The sequence below is a fragment of the Lepidothrix coronata genome, unplaced genomic scaffold (assembly GCF_001604755.1).
Source record: "Lepidothrix coronata isolate B3197 unplaced genomic scaffold, Lepidothrix_coronata-1.0 Scaffold25, whole genome shotgun sequence".
Classification (NCBI taxonomy): Eukaryota; Metazoa; Chordata; class Aves; order Passeriformes; family Pipridae; genus Lepidothrix; species Lepidothrix coronata.
This window is the reverse complement of record NW_016690205.1, coordinates 4,746,246-4,763,527: the sequence shown is the minus strand read 5'-3', so window position 1 is coordinate 4,763,527 and position 17,282 is coordinate 4,746,246. Positions and strand designations below refer to the sequence as shown.

General features: G+C 45.1%; 2 protein-coding genes across 3 annotated transcripts in view; one reads left to right on the top strand and one right to left on the bottom strand.

Moving 5' to 3' along the window:
- The window catches only part of DOCK1 (dedicator of cytokinesis 1), a 278,725-nt gene that overhangs the window by 143,341 nt on the left and 118,102 nt on the right, over positions 1 to 17,282 (bottom strand). The window lies entirely within an intron of this gene.
- The window catches only part of FAM196A (family with sequence similarity 196 member A), a 40,815-nt gene continuing 26,907 nt past the window's right edge, over positions 3,375 to 17,282 (top strand). Inside the window, exons 1-2 of the mRNA XM_017809242.1 lie at positions 3,375 to 3,477; positions 15,764 to 16,943. Coding sequence (XP_017664731.1) covers positions 15,769 to 16,943 — 1,175 coding nt within the window. The 5' untranslated portion in view covers positions 3,375 to 3,477; positions 15,764 to 15,768. The remainder of the gene's footprint in view (positions 3,478 to 15,763; positions 16,944 to 17,282) is intronic.

Genomic DNA, 17,282 nt, shown 5'->3' with positions numbered 1-17,282 from the left:
CGTTTCCTTGGCTCTTCCCTACTCACAGGGCCCTGAACTCACCCCTGAACCTGCCCCTCAGCGTTTCAAACCAGGGGAAGTTTGAACAGCAGCTTTCAGGCTGATTCTGAACAGCCCTTTGGTGTTGGTTTATCGCCTTCCCCTCGCTGGTGCTCTCTGGAACAGCCAATGATAACTCCAGCTCTGGCTGCCACATGCTTTTCCATGTGCTGGATTCCAGCTTGTTTCCTCAAAGAATGACAAGAACTTCATAGACTGTTCCAGAAAATCACATTTTAGCATTTCAGTGTAGGACCTGCACATTCTAGTGAAGGGTGATCACACAGAACACCTGCTCAGCACACACAGCCCCCCAGGAGCAGCCCTTGAGCCAAAACCTCAGCGTGGGGAGGACAGGTCTTGGTGCTGCCAACCAGGAGGGCACAGGCTGACCCTCCCACACCAGCACCTCAGTCATTCAGTAATGCCCTGTCTCCTCACACTCTCCCAGAAGCTGAATTTAAGAAAAAAAAAACCAAGGAAAATCTGAAGTCTGTAACATCAGGCTGTGCTAGAAGATTAACATTTATAAGTACACACTCCTCCCCAAATTTATTATGCAATTAGCAGTGTGGAAGAAGGACCCCTTGCTGTACTTCTCCACAGAGAACACCACTAAAAATACATATATATATATATATATGGTCTCAAATATATGATTTTCTCCTTCACTCCGTAAGTCCAAGGCAGGACTTCCACCCACCCACCTGCCCGTGTCATGGGAACACACCATCACAGCCCTGGGCAGTGCTCACCCCTCCCTGACAAACACTGGGAGAAAAAGGCAACCTGGGAAGGCAGGACACTCCATTAGGGGAGCAATAAATCTGTAATCTAAAACAATTAAACTGAACTGTCTCTTTTCTCTTTGCATCCTCCCAGGCTGAAGCCCGACCTCTCTCCCCCTTCTCAAGCACTGCTTTGACACTACATTTCATTATGCAACAGTTGTGCTCAGCATTTTTAAAGGCTAAAAAATTGGCAAAGGGGATGATGAAGCATTTCCAGGTTCCCAGTGTATTTACTTCTACGTGCTTTTACAGTAACGTGAACCACAATAATCAGGAAACACTTCATTCTTCACAAACCCTCATCTGAAATATCCCTGGGCACACCAATGGTGTCAGTAGTTACACGTGAATCTGGTCCAGAACTAGAAAGTACTTTCTAATTCCCTAAAAATCTACAGAAAATGCTGTATGGTTTATAAATGGGGCATATGCATAATGCTGTGCAAGGCTAATCAGCCCTGAGACAACAGCTTCTAAATATCATTATGGAGAAGACAAGAATGATGTTTAACTGCTGCTTCTGTCAGAGAGATTCTCCTTTCAAGTCACTCAGGATATCGAGTATTTTCTTCTAGTAATCATGGTCTGTGCAAAGTCACATCTTCAGCCTGGGAAAAGCAACAGCATCTCCTACCACTGATCTATTTCCTCTGTGCAAGTAGCACACGTTATTTAAAACATGGTCACCCTACCATGTAATTTTAGCCACGTCTGTGTACAGGCTGCAGCCAAAAAACACATTTATTTTGGTACAGAGAAATCCACAGAGGACCTGGAATAGAGCAAGTCAGCACTGCTGGAAAGAAAAGCAGAGAAAGGAAAAAAGCAAAAGCATGGTGGATGCTGTCACATCAACAAGCAAGTTGATATTTAATTCTCCCCACTGATGTCTTGGGGACAAAGAATCTCTGATAAAATACCATGAGAGATCTTCAGTGTGATCGAAGCTGTGCCACCAGACTGGGGAGCCCCCAGTTCCTACCCCAGGGCAGAGCAGCAGCTGATGCAGAAATCACCCCCTTGGACACCCTCTTTTAGGGATCAGCAGCAAACTTGCAGAGTAAGGAGCAGAGGAAGGAGGGCAGTCGGATACCTGGACAGGTACAGGCAGGGAGAGCAACTTAGCTGCCCTCTGCTGACTGCCTGATTTGTTGAACACTGCTCTGCTCCAGTCCTGCACAGCCAAACTGCAGTTTAACCAGCGAGGAATTCTGTGGATCCACCTCCACGCCGATGTCTGTGTGGCAGCTGTGCCCACAGGGATGTCCCTGCCCACTCTGGGGGTCTCTCTCTCTCTCCCCTGCCCAGCCTGGCCCCGGCGCGATGCTCCGGCCGCTGCGGCAGCGCCGTGCGTTCCCTGTTGCAATGGGCTGCTCCAGCTAATTAACTCCAGAAAGACACCCAGGACTCCAGCCAGGAATTCTGCTGCATCCTGCCCTGTGGATGCACTGACTCGTGCAGTGCCCAGCCCGGGTGTCCCTCCCTCCTGTGCTGAGGTGTTTGTCAGCCCTGGCACTGACGGGGCGGTTCGGGCTCGTCCGGCCGCTCGCAGCTGCCAATTCAAATCAGGGGCTGCTTCAGTAACCCCAAAATCAACAATCCTCATCAACGCCACCCATGGCCAAGGCGGTGCCACCACAGAGAAACTGTGGCCTGCACCTGGTGGCACCTGGGTTAGGTGAGTTTTATGCCATGGTGAAAAGTATTAAACAGCAAAACTACTGGAATTCTCAGAATGAAAGGAGACCGACCCACCGCTTCCCAACTCGGACCAATTCCCGTGCCTCTCGTGACATCTTCTGTCAGTCAGTCTGGTTAAATACACACGACCCATTTAACTTCCAACTTTTTTTGCTATGAAAAACTAAACCTTCTATAAAAAGACAAAGTGGTTTGAGAGAGAATGAGGAAAGATGGGATTGAAGTTTTAAGCCCATTATCGCATTTATCAATCCCGGCTGCTCTACCAAAGGGCTTTGCTCTGAACTCGCATCCATTTTCCCCGAGCTTTAAAAGCAAATGGGAGCATCTATTCCTTCAGCACCTCAAACACTTGCCCTCCCAATAAAACGCAGCCGCGTAGCTTTAACCCAGTGCTTCGCTGAGATTCCCAGTGGATCAGCATCACCCACTCTGCGGCTGCTCCAGTGCTCCCGTAGCGCAACTGGAAAACCGGGGTGCTCGGGGACGGTGTGTATGAATCTATTATTAACGAATCCACGCGTCGAGGAAACAGAGGAGTAACTGTGGGGTTTTAGCGAGGCTGCGAGCGGCGGATTCCCGGTTCCCCCCTTCATTTTGCGCGGACCCCGCGCGGCGAGCATCGCTCCATCCCTCCATCCCACCATCCCACCTCCCCCGCCCGCCCCCGCCGCCAGCCCGGCCCCCGGCTCCTCCTCCCCGCTCCCGCCCGGCTGGGGGACGCCCGCCGGTCCCGCTCAACAAGTTCCCCTCGGCGGGGACCCGGCCGAGGGGACCCCCGGACTCCGAGCCCCCGCCGCAGCCCATGAGGGCAGCGGGGAGCGCGGCGGCGGCGGCTCCGCGGCTCCTCCGCGGCAGATGCGCCGAGGCTCTGACGCCCAGCTCGCCCCGGCGGCGGGAGGGAGATGCTCGCCCAGACCGCCACTTCTGCGTGAGGAAGCATAAGGTAAGGGACAGCCCTGCCCGCGGCTCGCTCGCCCCCAGACCCAAAAACACCCCCCGCTCCGCTGGTTTTTCCAGCGGAAAACTTCGTAGGGATGAGGATAAAGGCTGGCGCTGAGCGCCAGCGTTATGCAATAGCGTATCTGCCTGCCTGGGAACAGCTCCTGCATCCAATAACTTTCGTGACAGAGAAGGAGAGAATATCCCGATCTAGCAAAATGCCAGCCTTTCTTTCCCCGCTCCCTTTCCAGCGGTGCCTGGGAGGGGAGAGGTGTAGCTGGAGGATTTTCGGAGGATGCACGAAGTGCTTTAGCTTTTCACATGGCTGATGGCGAGGAACTACCGCTGCTTATTAACTTCAGCCGTCCTAATGAAGTGTCCGCACGGCGCGGCGATGGAGGAGCATCGGATGCGTTCATCCCTTAACTTGCTATTAAAAGCCAAACCAACCCAAAAATCCTCCGCGGGGGCTGAACTGCTGCTATTCAGTGAAGTGTGAATATCGAGACGCAGGGCTCTCACGATTTAATACACCCAAGTCCCTCATCACCATCGGCACAAATCGGGGATGCCGTGAAAACGCCGTGGGAAAACGGGACAAAAGGTAGCAGGGATCCATCCCTGAAGTCACAATCCTTGCATCCTGCAAGGCATCCCAAGCTTCCCGCTCTGCATTTCCATCTTGCCTCCCTATCTCTAGTCCGAATCCTCTCCCGTGACCTCAACGCCTGTACTTAATGCCATGTTTACAGGGAGTTACGGCAGCGAGGGGATGCAGGACTGCAGTTCGCTGGGATCAGCCTGGGGGAGGCGGGGGGCAGCCGGCCCCAGAAAAATAGGGACATCTTGCAATGCTGGGAGCAGGGAATATATTCCCTGCTTATGTCACCGTCTCCCGAGGGCTCTGTCCCAAAGGAGCTGTGCCCCCCTCTCTGCACGAGTCAGAATAGGTAATGGAGCGGTTCCGTTTGACCTTGTGTGTCTAAGCAGCTCAAATCCTGCTCGGAGGAAAATTTAACTCATTAGGCTCTGGGATTGGGAAGTTTGGGAAGACCTGTTTTTTCCAGCCTCTAAGAATCAATTTTTTTTTCCCTGCTGGCAAGCGGTAACAAAAGGCAAACCAGTAACAGGTCAGGTCTGATATAAACTGGGAATTTATTCCCTCTCCTGAAGTGTTCCATGGTGCTCACCGTTCACATTTACAGTGCTGCCAGGAATGCTGCATGTACCAAGGTTAAAATCAGGCTGCTGGCTGGAAAAACTACTAGCTAAAAATAAATAAATAAAAATAATCACATGACATGCAACTGTCCTAGCCATGTACTCAGATGAATTTAATGTAGAATTTCAAGGGAACAGACCTATAGTAAAAATACGAAAGCAGGGAGAGCAACGTATTTCCTTACTCTTGGTGTGATGCCTGTTGGTGTCCTACGAGCCTGCTCTGTCTCCACTACAATGATCTGTTCTCTCCCAGTACAAATACCAGTTCTAAGTTAAAAGCTGGATTTTCTTCTGGCATTAGAAATTCAGACTCAGATGAAAAGATCACAGTGCTCAGATATTACTGATTTATCACCTACCTGGAGGTTGATATTCTGCCTTACAGTGATGGCATATGGTCCCTGGTTTCAGGAGAAATTCATAATGTATATTGCTAATCCAAAGGCTCAGATGGAATTGTTCTAACAGTTCTAAAATAAAATTCCTGCCCCAGAGTTTAAGGTGCTGTTGCATCGAAAGCATCCTGCCTTCACAGAATGGGGAAGGCTGATATTAAATCAGTTTTTTGGGGGGTTTTTTTTTGTAAGGATGTCATGATGCCCTTGATGAAAAATGTGTGTTCTTTAGGACTCCATCATTATTAACGATGTGTATTTTTAACAAGATGCTCAAGATAATTCTAATCTTGAATAGAATCAGTGCCTTTCCCCCAGATTGACACGTAAAAAGCAGCTGGGCAAGAGCACCAGAAGAGAAAGTGTCAGTTACTTATCAAGAGGGCCAGCACCTAATATTCAATGCACCCTTCTACTAATTAAGCTCACAAACAAGTACCTTATAAGATCATCACTGTGGGTTTTTTTCCCAGTTAACTATTGCACTAACGAAGCATTTTTGCATGAGAGACACACATACAGTATTATATATTAGAATTTATATCTAATTAAATCAGAGGGGACACAAAGAGTAGGAAAGTTCAGTGGAGATGAACATAGAGAAGGAGCCCAAGAGCTGCTGAATCACCTTCCTGACCAGCACCACCAGTGTCCAAACCCTACTGGTCACCACAGCACACCGTTAGTTACCTGGAGATCCAGACTCAACCACAGACTCTGCAAAGGACAAGGAAATATCAACACTGATGTTCTGTTCTGCAGAATTTAAAAGCCAAACTTAGCCATGCCAATCCTTTGCCGTGACTGATGTGGTGGTGAAAGCCAGGGAAAACCTACGAGCCTGCCAAAAATCCAGGCTAAAATGTCAGGATACTTCCACAAAGCTCTTGAGCTGTGATGTCTCAAGGCCATTCTGACCACAGGTCAGGCAGAACGGAGGATGTCTGGTCCCATAATTCAGGCACACTTGAGGAAATGATAGTAAATCTAGAATATCTGAGAGCATAAAAAATTCACGTGATTATCTGAACTAGCTGTTAATATTCTGCTTTCTGACAGCCACGATTTAAAGAACTGCTGAGAATTTGTGTGAGATATTAAAAAACATGTAAGCAACAAATCTACTTTATAGCCCCTACCCCCTTTGTATTTTTACTAATCAGTTTGCAAATTAAATAGGCTTTATGGAAATGAGATCATGAGCATATTTTATGGGAAAAAAATCATCTCAGAGTGGTAAATTCAGTGGGAGTTGCTTCTGAAAATCAGTGCTTGCTTAGAAAATGCTGTATAACCTATGAACACACACGAGTACGACTCATTAGATACTGCCAATTTTAAATTGTTATTGACCACACAGAATGCACTCAATTCACTTACTGTAGTGTAGCAGATCCTCACTTTGAAGGTTATTTATTACAGTTTTACTACATTCAGGCAGAAAACTTATCCCTTAATACTGACAACAGTTCACCTTGTTCATGAACATGCACAGCCCCATGTCGGGGTGATCAGAGCCTTAAAGCTGCTTTCCAGTTCCACATCCATGCAGAGTCTCACAGGCAAAGAGAATTGGGTGTAAAAATAATAATTCAGTGATCAAACAGCAAATCTTGGTGTCCACTTTGCTGGATTTTACTCCAGAAGTAGTTTTTCCAGCTAAATCTGCTGGATTTGATACAGTGTAAAAGGGTAAGGGCCATTTTCACAGTCTGAATTAAACAGAGGTGGATTTAAAAGCTGAAGGCCTCCAAGTCCTGCTATATTTGGGTGCAGATCTGAACTTCTATATCTGTCATTACAAGAGATTTTTGTGCTGGAGCTCCACCACGTCCCGTTCCCCAGACTCTGCACATCGCTGATACCTCGTCTCAGACTCAGCCCACATCAAAAAGAGTTGAACACCTCACAAAACCCCAGCCTTACCTCATGTCTATGACATCCATGGGAAAGAGAAGCAAGTTGTGTTATTTTTGCCTGCCCATGATTGCTGTAACATGCCTACAAATAAAGCCCACACAGCTACAAAATTAAACCAGTTTAAAAACAAAAGCACTGGAAGCTCATTCCATCTGGTCTAAGTGAGGAGGAATTGTCACAAGTTAAAAAAAAAGAAGGCTTTGCTTGTTTTGTGCACTTCCCCACTTTCCCTGCTTGTTTTACACCTTCCCTTCCTCACCTCTTCCATTTTCTTTTTTCCCAATGCTCATGCCAAGGTTGTGATCCTGTTGCTTGGAAGGATTTGGTCAGGTGAAAGCTTATAAAGCCCAACCACGGTGGAAATGACTTTAAAAACTGGAACGGGGACTCTCTGATTCTCAGTACAAACCCACTTAAGCAGGTGTGTCAATTCAGGGCTGTATTTTCAAGTTAGGGACACGAAAAATACTTTTGGTTTGATTAGTTGCCTCCTGGGAGAAGGAAGAGGACAGGATTCAGTAAAATCACTAATGTTTGTGTCTTTATCTACAACGAGCCCAGTGTCTCCTTCAAACCATTAGTGATTGGGTTGTTCGTGCCCATTTTGTTATTATATTCATTATTCTCTGCGAATGCCAACAGAAATGAATGAGGAGACATCCACGAGTAAAGAAATTTAACTTGTGGATCAGTTTAACACATTTTTGTGTATCAAGGCCATCGGCAAATAAAACACAGCGATATCTCTGAGGAGCTGACAGAGAGACAGATAAAACATCCCACTGCTGGAGAGAGTCACTCAGCAGAAATTATGCCTGAACTGCCTGGTAACACTGATAACACACAGCCCTTCTTGCAGACTGAGCCTAAGCTGCTGAATTCCAGAGGAATCTGTGTATTTTAGGTAGTTCTAGTTGAGCAAGTCAGTGAGAATAATGTGTTACATTCTCGCATTCACACCTTGTGATAAAAGCACACAAAGCCACAATAAAGGGGATGCAAATTATCTGTCTGGTTGTGGTGCCTCACCCAGACAGTTCTGGAGTTATCACCCAATTCTCATTAATAACAGGGGAGTTCTCAGCCACCCTTCTGCAGCTTCACAGGCAGAGTACATAACTCAGACAAAAATATTCTTAACAAGGTCTTGAATTATTTCATGCACTTCCTAATCATCCATATCACAAACAACCCATCCTAAAATCCAGAAACACAGAATCATAGAATGGTTTGGGTTGGAAGGGGTCTCAAAGACCATCTGGTTTCAACTCCCTGCCACAGGCAGGGACACCATGATTATTTTAAGGTCTTATTCCACATTGTCCCAGGTCCACGAAACCTGGGAGCATTGTGTTCTACATCTCCACACCATCTTTGCCTGCTCTCATTGTTTCCCTGTTCATTCTCCACACAGTTCTTCCCACATGGAACCAAAAACATGTTCCCTGGTGACCTGGAATGAGCTGTTTGCACCAGTGCTATCCATCAACTCCGAGCCTTCTCCCGAGTCCTCATGCTGGATGAGAACTTGAGAGTGTGGGAGTTGAGATTGGGGGCGTTCACACCGATGTTTGTATTTAAGATAACTTCCCCTCACATCAGAGTTTGGCTCTTCCTTCACATCATTTCAAAAGCATCTTACAACCAGTTTTTATGAAGATTTGCAGCATTAGGGACCATTATTCCCCTGCAGCACAGCAACCGAAACACAGTTTTTTGCTCTACTGTATCCCTCTTTTTGGGTAACTAAACTCATTTTTGTACAAGCCTTTGCTGTAGCAAAGTCAGACTGATCTGTGCACTTTCCCCAAAATCAGCACGCTCAGATCCAGCTATACATGGATAATTCACAATTCCAGCAGAGCCAGAACCTGCTTAAACCAGAAACTTCAGGAATGTGCTGCTCGAGAAGGTGAAAAATGACAGCCTTTATTTCATGGTGTCTGCTGACAGCACTGGAGAGCAAATACACTCCTTGACTGAGACTATTCCCCAATTAATATCCCGCTAATGATGTCAGGTTTTAGACCTAAATTACCCAGCTGAGTTGTTTAACACACCTTCACACCCTCCCAAGCTTGTCTGCCTGTAACCCTAATCCAGGCAGAGCAAGCTGACAAGGCTCTGCTGCTTTCCAACCAGTGACCTCAGGGAAGTCATTCCTGGCTGTCATCTCCCATTTGGAGGAAGCTCCAGCACAGGCTACTCAACACCCTTTCCATAGGCTGAGATCACCTGCATTCCCAGGGGAATGCTCTGATCTGCATCTCTTGTGCTGCTGTGGTGCCTCTCCGATACCTCACAGCAAAATCAAGGATGCAGGATCCAAGCCTGGAGCTGGAACCTGCATCTCCTTCTTCCCCTTTACCCAATATTTGTAAATCTATGATGAAGGAAAAAAACCAGCTGCAGTTGCTGTAGGAGCTCACAGGCCATCCCTGAAAGTATTCACATCCAGGTTGGACTGGGCTGGGAGCAACCTGGGATAGTGGAAGGCGGCCCTGCCGTGGCAGGGGGTGGGACTGGATGACATTTAAAGTTCCTTCCAACCCAAACCATTCTGTGTGTCTGTTTTCAAACCCCAGTAGTCAGATCTCTCTCTCCAGAGCTCCTGTTGGTCAAAGCTAAGGAGCAGAACTGCTCTTTTCCCCTGTGGTTTGGCTGTTTTTTTCCTTAAACACCCACAAAACCCATCGATGTCGACTCAGAACAATTAACACTGAGCATTCCCCAGTAATGCAGATAAGGAACTGTCGTTACGCTCTTGTTTTTAACAGCTTGCCCTTTCAATTATTTAACAGAAAGGCCCATAAAAATGAAAAAGCCTTGCAGTGAAAGTAGTGTGGCTTTTGGACTCCTGGAAGACAGTGCAGTGTAGTGAGAGCAGAACTGTGAGTGATTCTCTCAGCAACACATCCCCAGCACATCCTTCTCCTACCAGTGCCACTGGAACCCAGACAAGGAGTTGCCCAGATTTCCATGGCAAAATAATGTTAATAAACCTTTGCTCCTCCTATTCTCCATAAGCTGCAGAGCACAGTAAGAAAAAGCAGCATAATTTTTGTAACAGTTCTATGATTTTTTCCAGAACACTAAATCCCAGCAAATGTTTGGCATTAGAACACTATGAATTCGCAGGGAGTATCTTCTGACATTGCATTTGTTCCAGTGGGAAGTTAATAGTTATTAATTCACCCCATAAGTCTGCACTGTTCTTAATGCAAGTGCAAATCTCCTGATAATGGTACTATTCGTTGCAAAATTCTACATAACCCTTATTTTCCAGGAGTTTATCACGTTGAATGGATTCCTTTTAATTTTATGCACAATATAGGAAGCAACAAAACCTAAGTATTATTAAAATTTGTGTTCACAAAGCACAGTAGAGATGTCAAAATTAGAGAAAATTGCATATACCAGCTGCATTCAGCTGGTTTGGCTCATAAGGAAATTCTTAAATAGTTTATCCTCCAATAGATTCCTGTTTTATCTAAAAATTCTCCAGGCATATTAAATCGTACATTTTATTTGTTGCCATTTAGTTCTAAAGCTGAAGCTCACAAAAGCATTTAAAGGCATTTATTGGGTATCTCAGCCATTAGCTGGGATATGATTTTATACATCATTCTTCCAGAGCCTGCCAGTGGATGGGAGGGGAGAAAAGACAAATCAAATGCCACATGATCCTGTTTATTCCAAAGCAAAGACTTCCAAGGCACTTAGAAATGCAGCAGGAAGAATGACTTCAGTAGTGAGCAATAAATAAGGAGGTTCAAGAGAGAGAAAATTCAAGTTTGGTGCCTCGGGGTTTCCAAACGGAGTTAAAAAAATACTAGTTTGACATTTAGCAGGACTGCAAACTCTGTTATTCTACATGAACAATTCTGTGACAAAATGATGACAGGCTGCTCCACCACGTCACTTTTCCTAATAAGAGTCAGCAGTACTTTTTACCCCACAAAAACTGGGCACACCTGCACCCCTGAATTTATCTGCAAGACATAATTTATCCTCAGTCCTTATGTATTAAAAATCCATAAAACTTTGTAGCACAGGCAAACTTTCTGCAAACAACTAATAATTAAAAGCTAATTCATCTTTTCCAGTATTTTTATCTTGTTACTGGACATTGCTTATTAATATTTAGGATAATACTATATGATTTTTAAGATTTTTTTTTTAAATAATGAAAAGACTCCTAATTTAATGGAGTCAAAATGAATGGGATATTTAGAATTAACATATTGTATTTATTTATCTGAAGTAAATCTAAGTTTCTTTCAAATCTTTATTTTTAACAATAGAATTGTATGATATTCTATGTATACACTAACAAGACTTACAGATTTTTGAAAAACAAGCATTTTCTGGTAGTATTTAGGCATATAAAAATTCCAAGTGAGGCAGCAGGGATCTCTCACAAGGAAGCACAACCTGGATATACTCAGGAGCCCAAAGATGTTGCAGATCACTTCCTTCACACGGAAAAGGCCAATTATTTGCAACCCTTTGCATGATTTTAAGCTATTACAGCCATACACAAAATCCTGTGTGCTCTTAACATGTGCACAGTTGTTTTCAGCTGCATCTCCAAAGCCTTCATTTGGTCTGAGAACACAAGGAATACATGGAATCTGTGCCTTCCATCTGCATTTGGAACGTGCAAAGTTTAGGTCCAGTCTGTATTAACACATTGTGAGTCTGCTTCTGGAGCATAAAACTGACAGAAATAAAATGTAAATCACATTTAATAATATAATAAGAGCTCCAAATCTCTTCTTCCTTCGTTAACTAACCAGTCTGGAAATTCCACACTGTAATTCCCCCTCCCAGGACAGTGACTTTGCAGAGTTTTGGATGCAGAGTGAAGGTCCTGCAAAGATTTGTACCTAAACTTTACCTGCTGACACACCCTGGAACAGGACTGTTGGTTTCCATAATTCCCCTGAAGATTTTATACTAACTTAAGGCTTCTCTGTGCATCACTTTATTATTATTATTATTATTATTATTATTATTATTATTATTATTATTATTATTATTATTATTATTATTATTATTATTATTATTTAATAGTTTATTTCCATATTCAAACATAGGGGAACACTCCTTAAGGGTAATCAGCCAGAAGTTTATAAACAAATCAAAGCTAAAAACGGAAAAAGTAAGCTGTGTGATAACTTAAATATTTAGTTGAGCAAATCGGGGTTTGTTGGGAGTAACTACAGACAAACAGTTGAAATCTACTATGTGTATGTAATTGGCATCTGAAACTAAAATTCAAATTCAAAGCTTGACAGAGAGAGCCACAAAGTCTGTGCTCACGCAAACTGAGAAACTCAGTATCCGAAAGTATCCAAAAATCCTGCGGAGACGACGCTTTAAGTAACTCAAAATTGGAGGCAACACCTCGTCCAACCCAAAACTGAAACCAAACAGGAGGTATTATATAAACCCTTCCCTGTGAGGTGTTTAACTCACTATCCACTCTTTGCTCAGCTGTTCTTTTATCAGCTGAGCCCAGAGAGTTCCCCTTGGAGACACCGGGAGCCGAGCGAGGCTTAGAAAAAAATCGAGTTCTTTTGGTTGTTGTCATTCTTAATCACAGATATCTATGAAATTATTACTCCAAGCTACTGGTGGGAAAACTCCAGATCAGCCAAACCAATCAGGCCTGGGAGATTGGGAAAGGGAGACAAGCAATTTTGTGAGGAATCAATTTATTGGCTATTAAAGACATGCTTAAAATTAACTGCAGAATACAGTTCCCTGTTTATCTACTCCGGAGAACAGCACCGGGCTCCTGGTTTTATCTGGGTTAGGGACTCCATGTTAAGTCATTCCAAACAAACCCAGTGATCCTGCAGCCCCAAAAATGACGGGATTAAAGGGGTAGTGAAATAACCTGGAAGTTGAGACAGGGCAGAGACACTCATGAAATATCAAGCCAATACTTGAAAATAAAGTGCACGTTAACGGATCCTGCTGTCAAATAACCAAGTGCCTGAAAACTCACTTTGACAACTCTGAGGTATCCTCAGAGATGGCTGTAATGGGTGACTTTCAGAGCTAAGAGTCAATTTTTTTAAGCCTTTTTTTGGGTAAAAACATGTGTTCTCTTTTCAGAAGCAATTACGGAGGATTTCACATCTCTGTAAATGCAGCATTTCATTTTTGCTGCAATTTTTTGGTAGTGCAGGAACTCACATTAGCAGATTTGAACACTAATGGCTTTTATGTTCCTGTATTTAGTTTTTGGTAAACTCATTAATTTACCAGACCATTTTGGAACATTGGCTTCCAGTAGTTCTACGTGACTGGAAATGCAGAGTTTTGGGGCTTGACAGTAGTTTTTACAACATATTTTAGTGTCTAAAGCTCACGTGTGTCCAATTGCAAGATCAGGTTTGTATCTTACACGGCACTGTCTTCACTAAAACATTCCAAAAACTCCACTCTAGGTAGATGGATGGATGGATGGATGGATGGATGGATGGATGGATGGATGGATGGATGGATGGATGGATGGATGGATGGATGGATGTATTTCCTACCATCCCCATCTTTGGAAGCTGTGACCCAGTGGGGCTCTGTTTGCAAAATTTCTCTCAAATAAAACCATAACTTCACTCACAAACGAGTTTATAATTAAAATACAGCCTAACACAGCCAGTACAGGACTCTAACAAAGCTCCTGAGTTATGGTTTCAACAGGAACAAAAAATTCCTGACATTCATATATAGTTAATTTTTTCCCTTCAAAATCTGTCTGTATTTGTATATCATGTATTAAAGGCACAGGGATAACTGATCTTTCCCCCCAGCCCAGCACAAAAGGATAACTCTACTTCAATTTAATGTTCAGGCTTCCCCCTAGAAGTCCCATTTTTCACTCTTTTCCCCAAAAACAGGGGCTTGGTCACTTTGGTATCAGCTACTAGGCCTGTATATATAACATGTCTAGAGGAAAACTAGTCTGGCAACCTCAAAATCCATTATTTGAACGTTTTTGTCCTGCATTTTCCTTCCTTTTGCTTTCTTCTACAGACTCTCCACTACATCACACAGAGACAGACAGAAACTTCCCCTCCTCAAACAAGTGCAGCTCATTCACCTCTACCTGAGCCTCACAAGTCACACAGAAAGGCAAACTAGGTGGATTCTAGAATATTTCAGTTACCTGTTCAAAAATTACTGGGACCAGGGAATTAAAAGGTTAAGAAAAAAATTAAGTAATGACACCTTTGCATGAGATCTTTTGACCCAGACATCCAACCGTGCACATCTCGTATCTTAATATCTTTAGGGAAGTGTTATTATTGCTTTTAAAACTCATAAACATTCAATTTTCCACTGAAAATAATTTCCCCATTATGCTTTCTTAAATTAAAACTAAATATAGACCAGTCATAAGGATTGACTCCCCTGTGCTTTATAAAACATATGCTATCGTGGCACTTAACTCTTCAAGAGTTCCACATATTTTATTTAATAGACAAAGGAATTTTAATTAAAAACTTATTTTAAATACACCTGAAAGTCCCTTTACTCATTTTACATCGTACTCCGAGTCCCTCTGAGGGTCCGTCTGTGGTTAAGTAGGAGATACATGCAGAATATTTGGATTAAGTGGGAATTTGGTAATTCAGCAAGTCTCAGGGAGAAATTTGTGCAATAGGAGAGTAAAAATGACAACTTCAAATGAGGTGTAAAAATGAGATCTTAACTATCCTGCTTCTACAGATTCCCTTGTGATCTGAACAACCACAGAGCTGTTGGGTTTTGGTGGGGGGGGTTTGGCATCTTCTCGTCCTTGAGGAGGTGTTTATATTTCAATGGCAGATTAAGTAATTTCTGCAAATCATCACAGGTTTGGAGGGGTTTTTTTAGTGCTTTAGGATCCTTTGGGATAAGCAGCTGTATCATAAAGGCATTTACTGACTCAAGGAAAGGATGAGTTGGTTTGCATTTGAAGCAAACCCTTAATTGATGCACTGCTGACTTCTTCCACAAACTTCCCTAGTTCATAAATTCTACGCATCCAGCAGCACCAACCAGTTGCTAACAATAATTAACCTATATTTAGATTATATTTAGGTTTGGCTATGAGGTAAATTTTTATAAAAATCCAAATCACAACACCTCTAATGACCAATTAATTTCTTGCCAAGACACTGAATACATCAGACAGGAGAACGTGTTTGGTAAGCCAGCCCAGTGTAAAAAATAATGCCAGTGTGACACTTCTTGCTACTAAACATTTGCACTAAAGGAGAATTAAGGCTGGTCAGAGCTCTAGAGTTTTCTTTACTTGCACAAAGACACTTGTTTTTCATTTTCCCTGGAGTTTTGATTAACTGTCAGGTGAATTCAGGGACTGGGAGCATGAACTGATTTGCAGGGAAGCACGAGTGCTGAGTGAGCAGCCATGATCCCTGTCCTCTGAAAAGGGGTCTGGAAAAGCTCCTGCTGCCAGGAATCCTCCCCTTTGAGGAGAAGGTGTTCACAAACCAAGATAAAAATCAGAATTCTCCAGAAAAACCAAAATCTAACACGAAGAACTATGACTTTACAGAGCCAAGCACATCGGTTGCGAGCGGCAGCCATTTCAGGTGCATCAGACAAAAGTAGCCCAAAAACTGCAAACCTGAGGGGAAAAAGTAGGAAAGCAGCCCAAATATTGCAAACCTGAGGGGGGAAATTAGCATTTGTGTTGTAATATGAGGCTTTTTGCACTGTTTTTGGCTGCAGGCATCATGGTGAGTAAGGAGCCCAGCAAATGCTTACTCACCGCCTCGGACAGTGACGTCGAGCCAGCGGCTTCCCTGGCCTTGGAGATGAAATACGCGCTGGATCCCAACCGGCAGATCAAGAAACGGAACAAAGCCCTGCAGGTGAGGTTTAAGGATATCTGCGAGGCCCAGAACGAGCAGAGGGACAAGCAGCTCTCCACCTCCACCGCCAGCACGCAGGACCCCGACAAGAGGGACGCCAAGGCCATCGCCTACAAGACGGCGTATCGCAAGTACATGACGGTGCCCGCCCGCAGGTCCATCCCCAACGTCACCAAGAGCACAGGAGTTCAGACTTCCCCCGATCTCAAAAAGTGCTACCAGACCTTCCCTCTGGACCGGAAAAAAGGGAATATTCTTAAAAGCGCCTCGACCGTGGACACCTTGCAGGGCGAGAACAACGGGTTTCTGATCGATGTGAAGGACAGGGAGGGCCGGGGCTCGGCGGAGGCCGTTCCGTGGGGCAGGAAGGCCGGCAGCCTGCAGACGGCCGAGTTCATCTCCCACGTCTCGGAGCGCGCCAACGCGGGCGCGCACGACGACGGCGCCGAGGCCTGGAAAAGCAGCGATTTGCACAGTTCTCCCAAAGAGCCGCCTCCTCCTCCCCTCCCGAACTTGGCCGACCCCGCCGAGGACGAGCCCGCGCGGCCGCCCAGCCGGGGGAGAGCGGCGGCGGCGCGGCTGAGCGGCGAGGAGGCCGCCCAGCCCCTCCACCACGGGAGGGTCTTCAAGACTGAGGTGGCCACCGTTTACCTGCCGGCCTCGCAGCCCGACCTGCCCAACCTCGGCGACTGGTCGCCGTGTGCCGAGGAGGACAGGAGGAGGACGGTGCACCTGAACGGTGTCCAGCCCGCGGCGGGCGATGCCGGGGCGTGCGCGGCGCGGGCGCGGTGCCCGGCCACCGAATGTAATGACCAGCCCCTGCAGGTCAACGTCTCGCCCGTGGAGGAGGGCCGGCCCTGCCAGGCGGCCGTGGCCCTGAGCGAGGAATGCCAACAAATCGTGCCTCACACCGAAGTTGTGGACTTGAAAGCGCAGCTTCAGATGATGGAAAGCTTGATCAGCTCCAGTCAGGAAACCATAAAGGTGTTGTTGGGTGTTATACAGGAGCTCGAGAAAGGAGAAGCTCACAGAGAAGGGTGAGTAGGAGCTTTTCGCGTGAGTTTAAGCTGATTTAAAATGTCTTTTCTAATAATCCTGCCCTTCAACTTGCTGACGTCAACACGCACCCATCGCCGCACACGTGGTGCTTCCCACGTGAAGTTTTGCTGCTTTTTAGAGGCCAATCCTAGGGAAACCTGCCAGCACTATTCACAGATTGGTATCTGCTTGTCCTGGGATCTAATTAAGTAATTATTTAACGAAGGGCCTATAATACATCTTACACCTTTTCCTTGGAGCACAGAACGAGCCGCTCTCCAAACAGGATTAGTGAGGATGCTTTCACATCAGCAACTTGCATTAACCATAATTCCTCA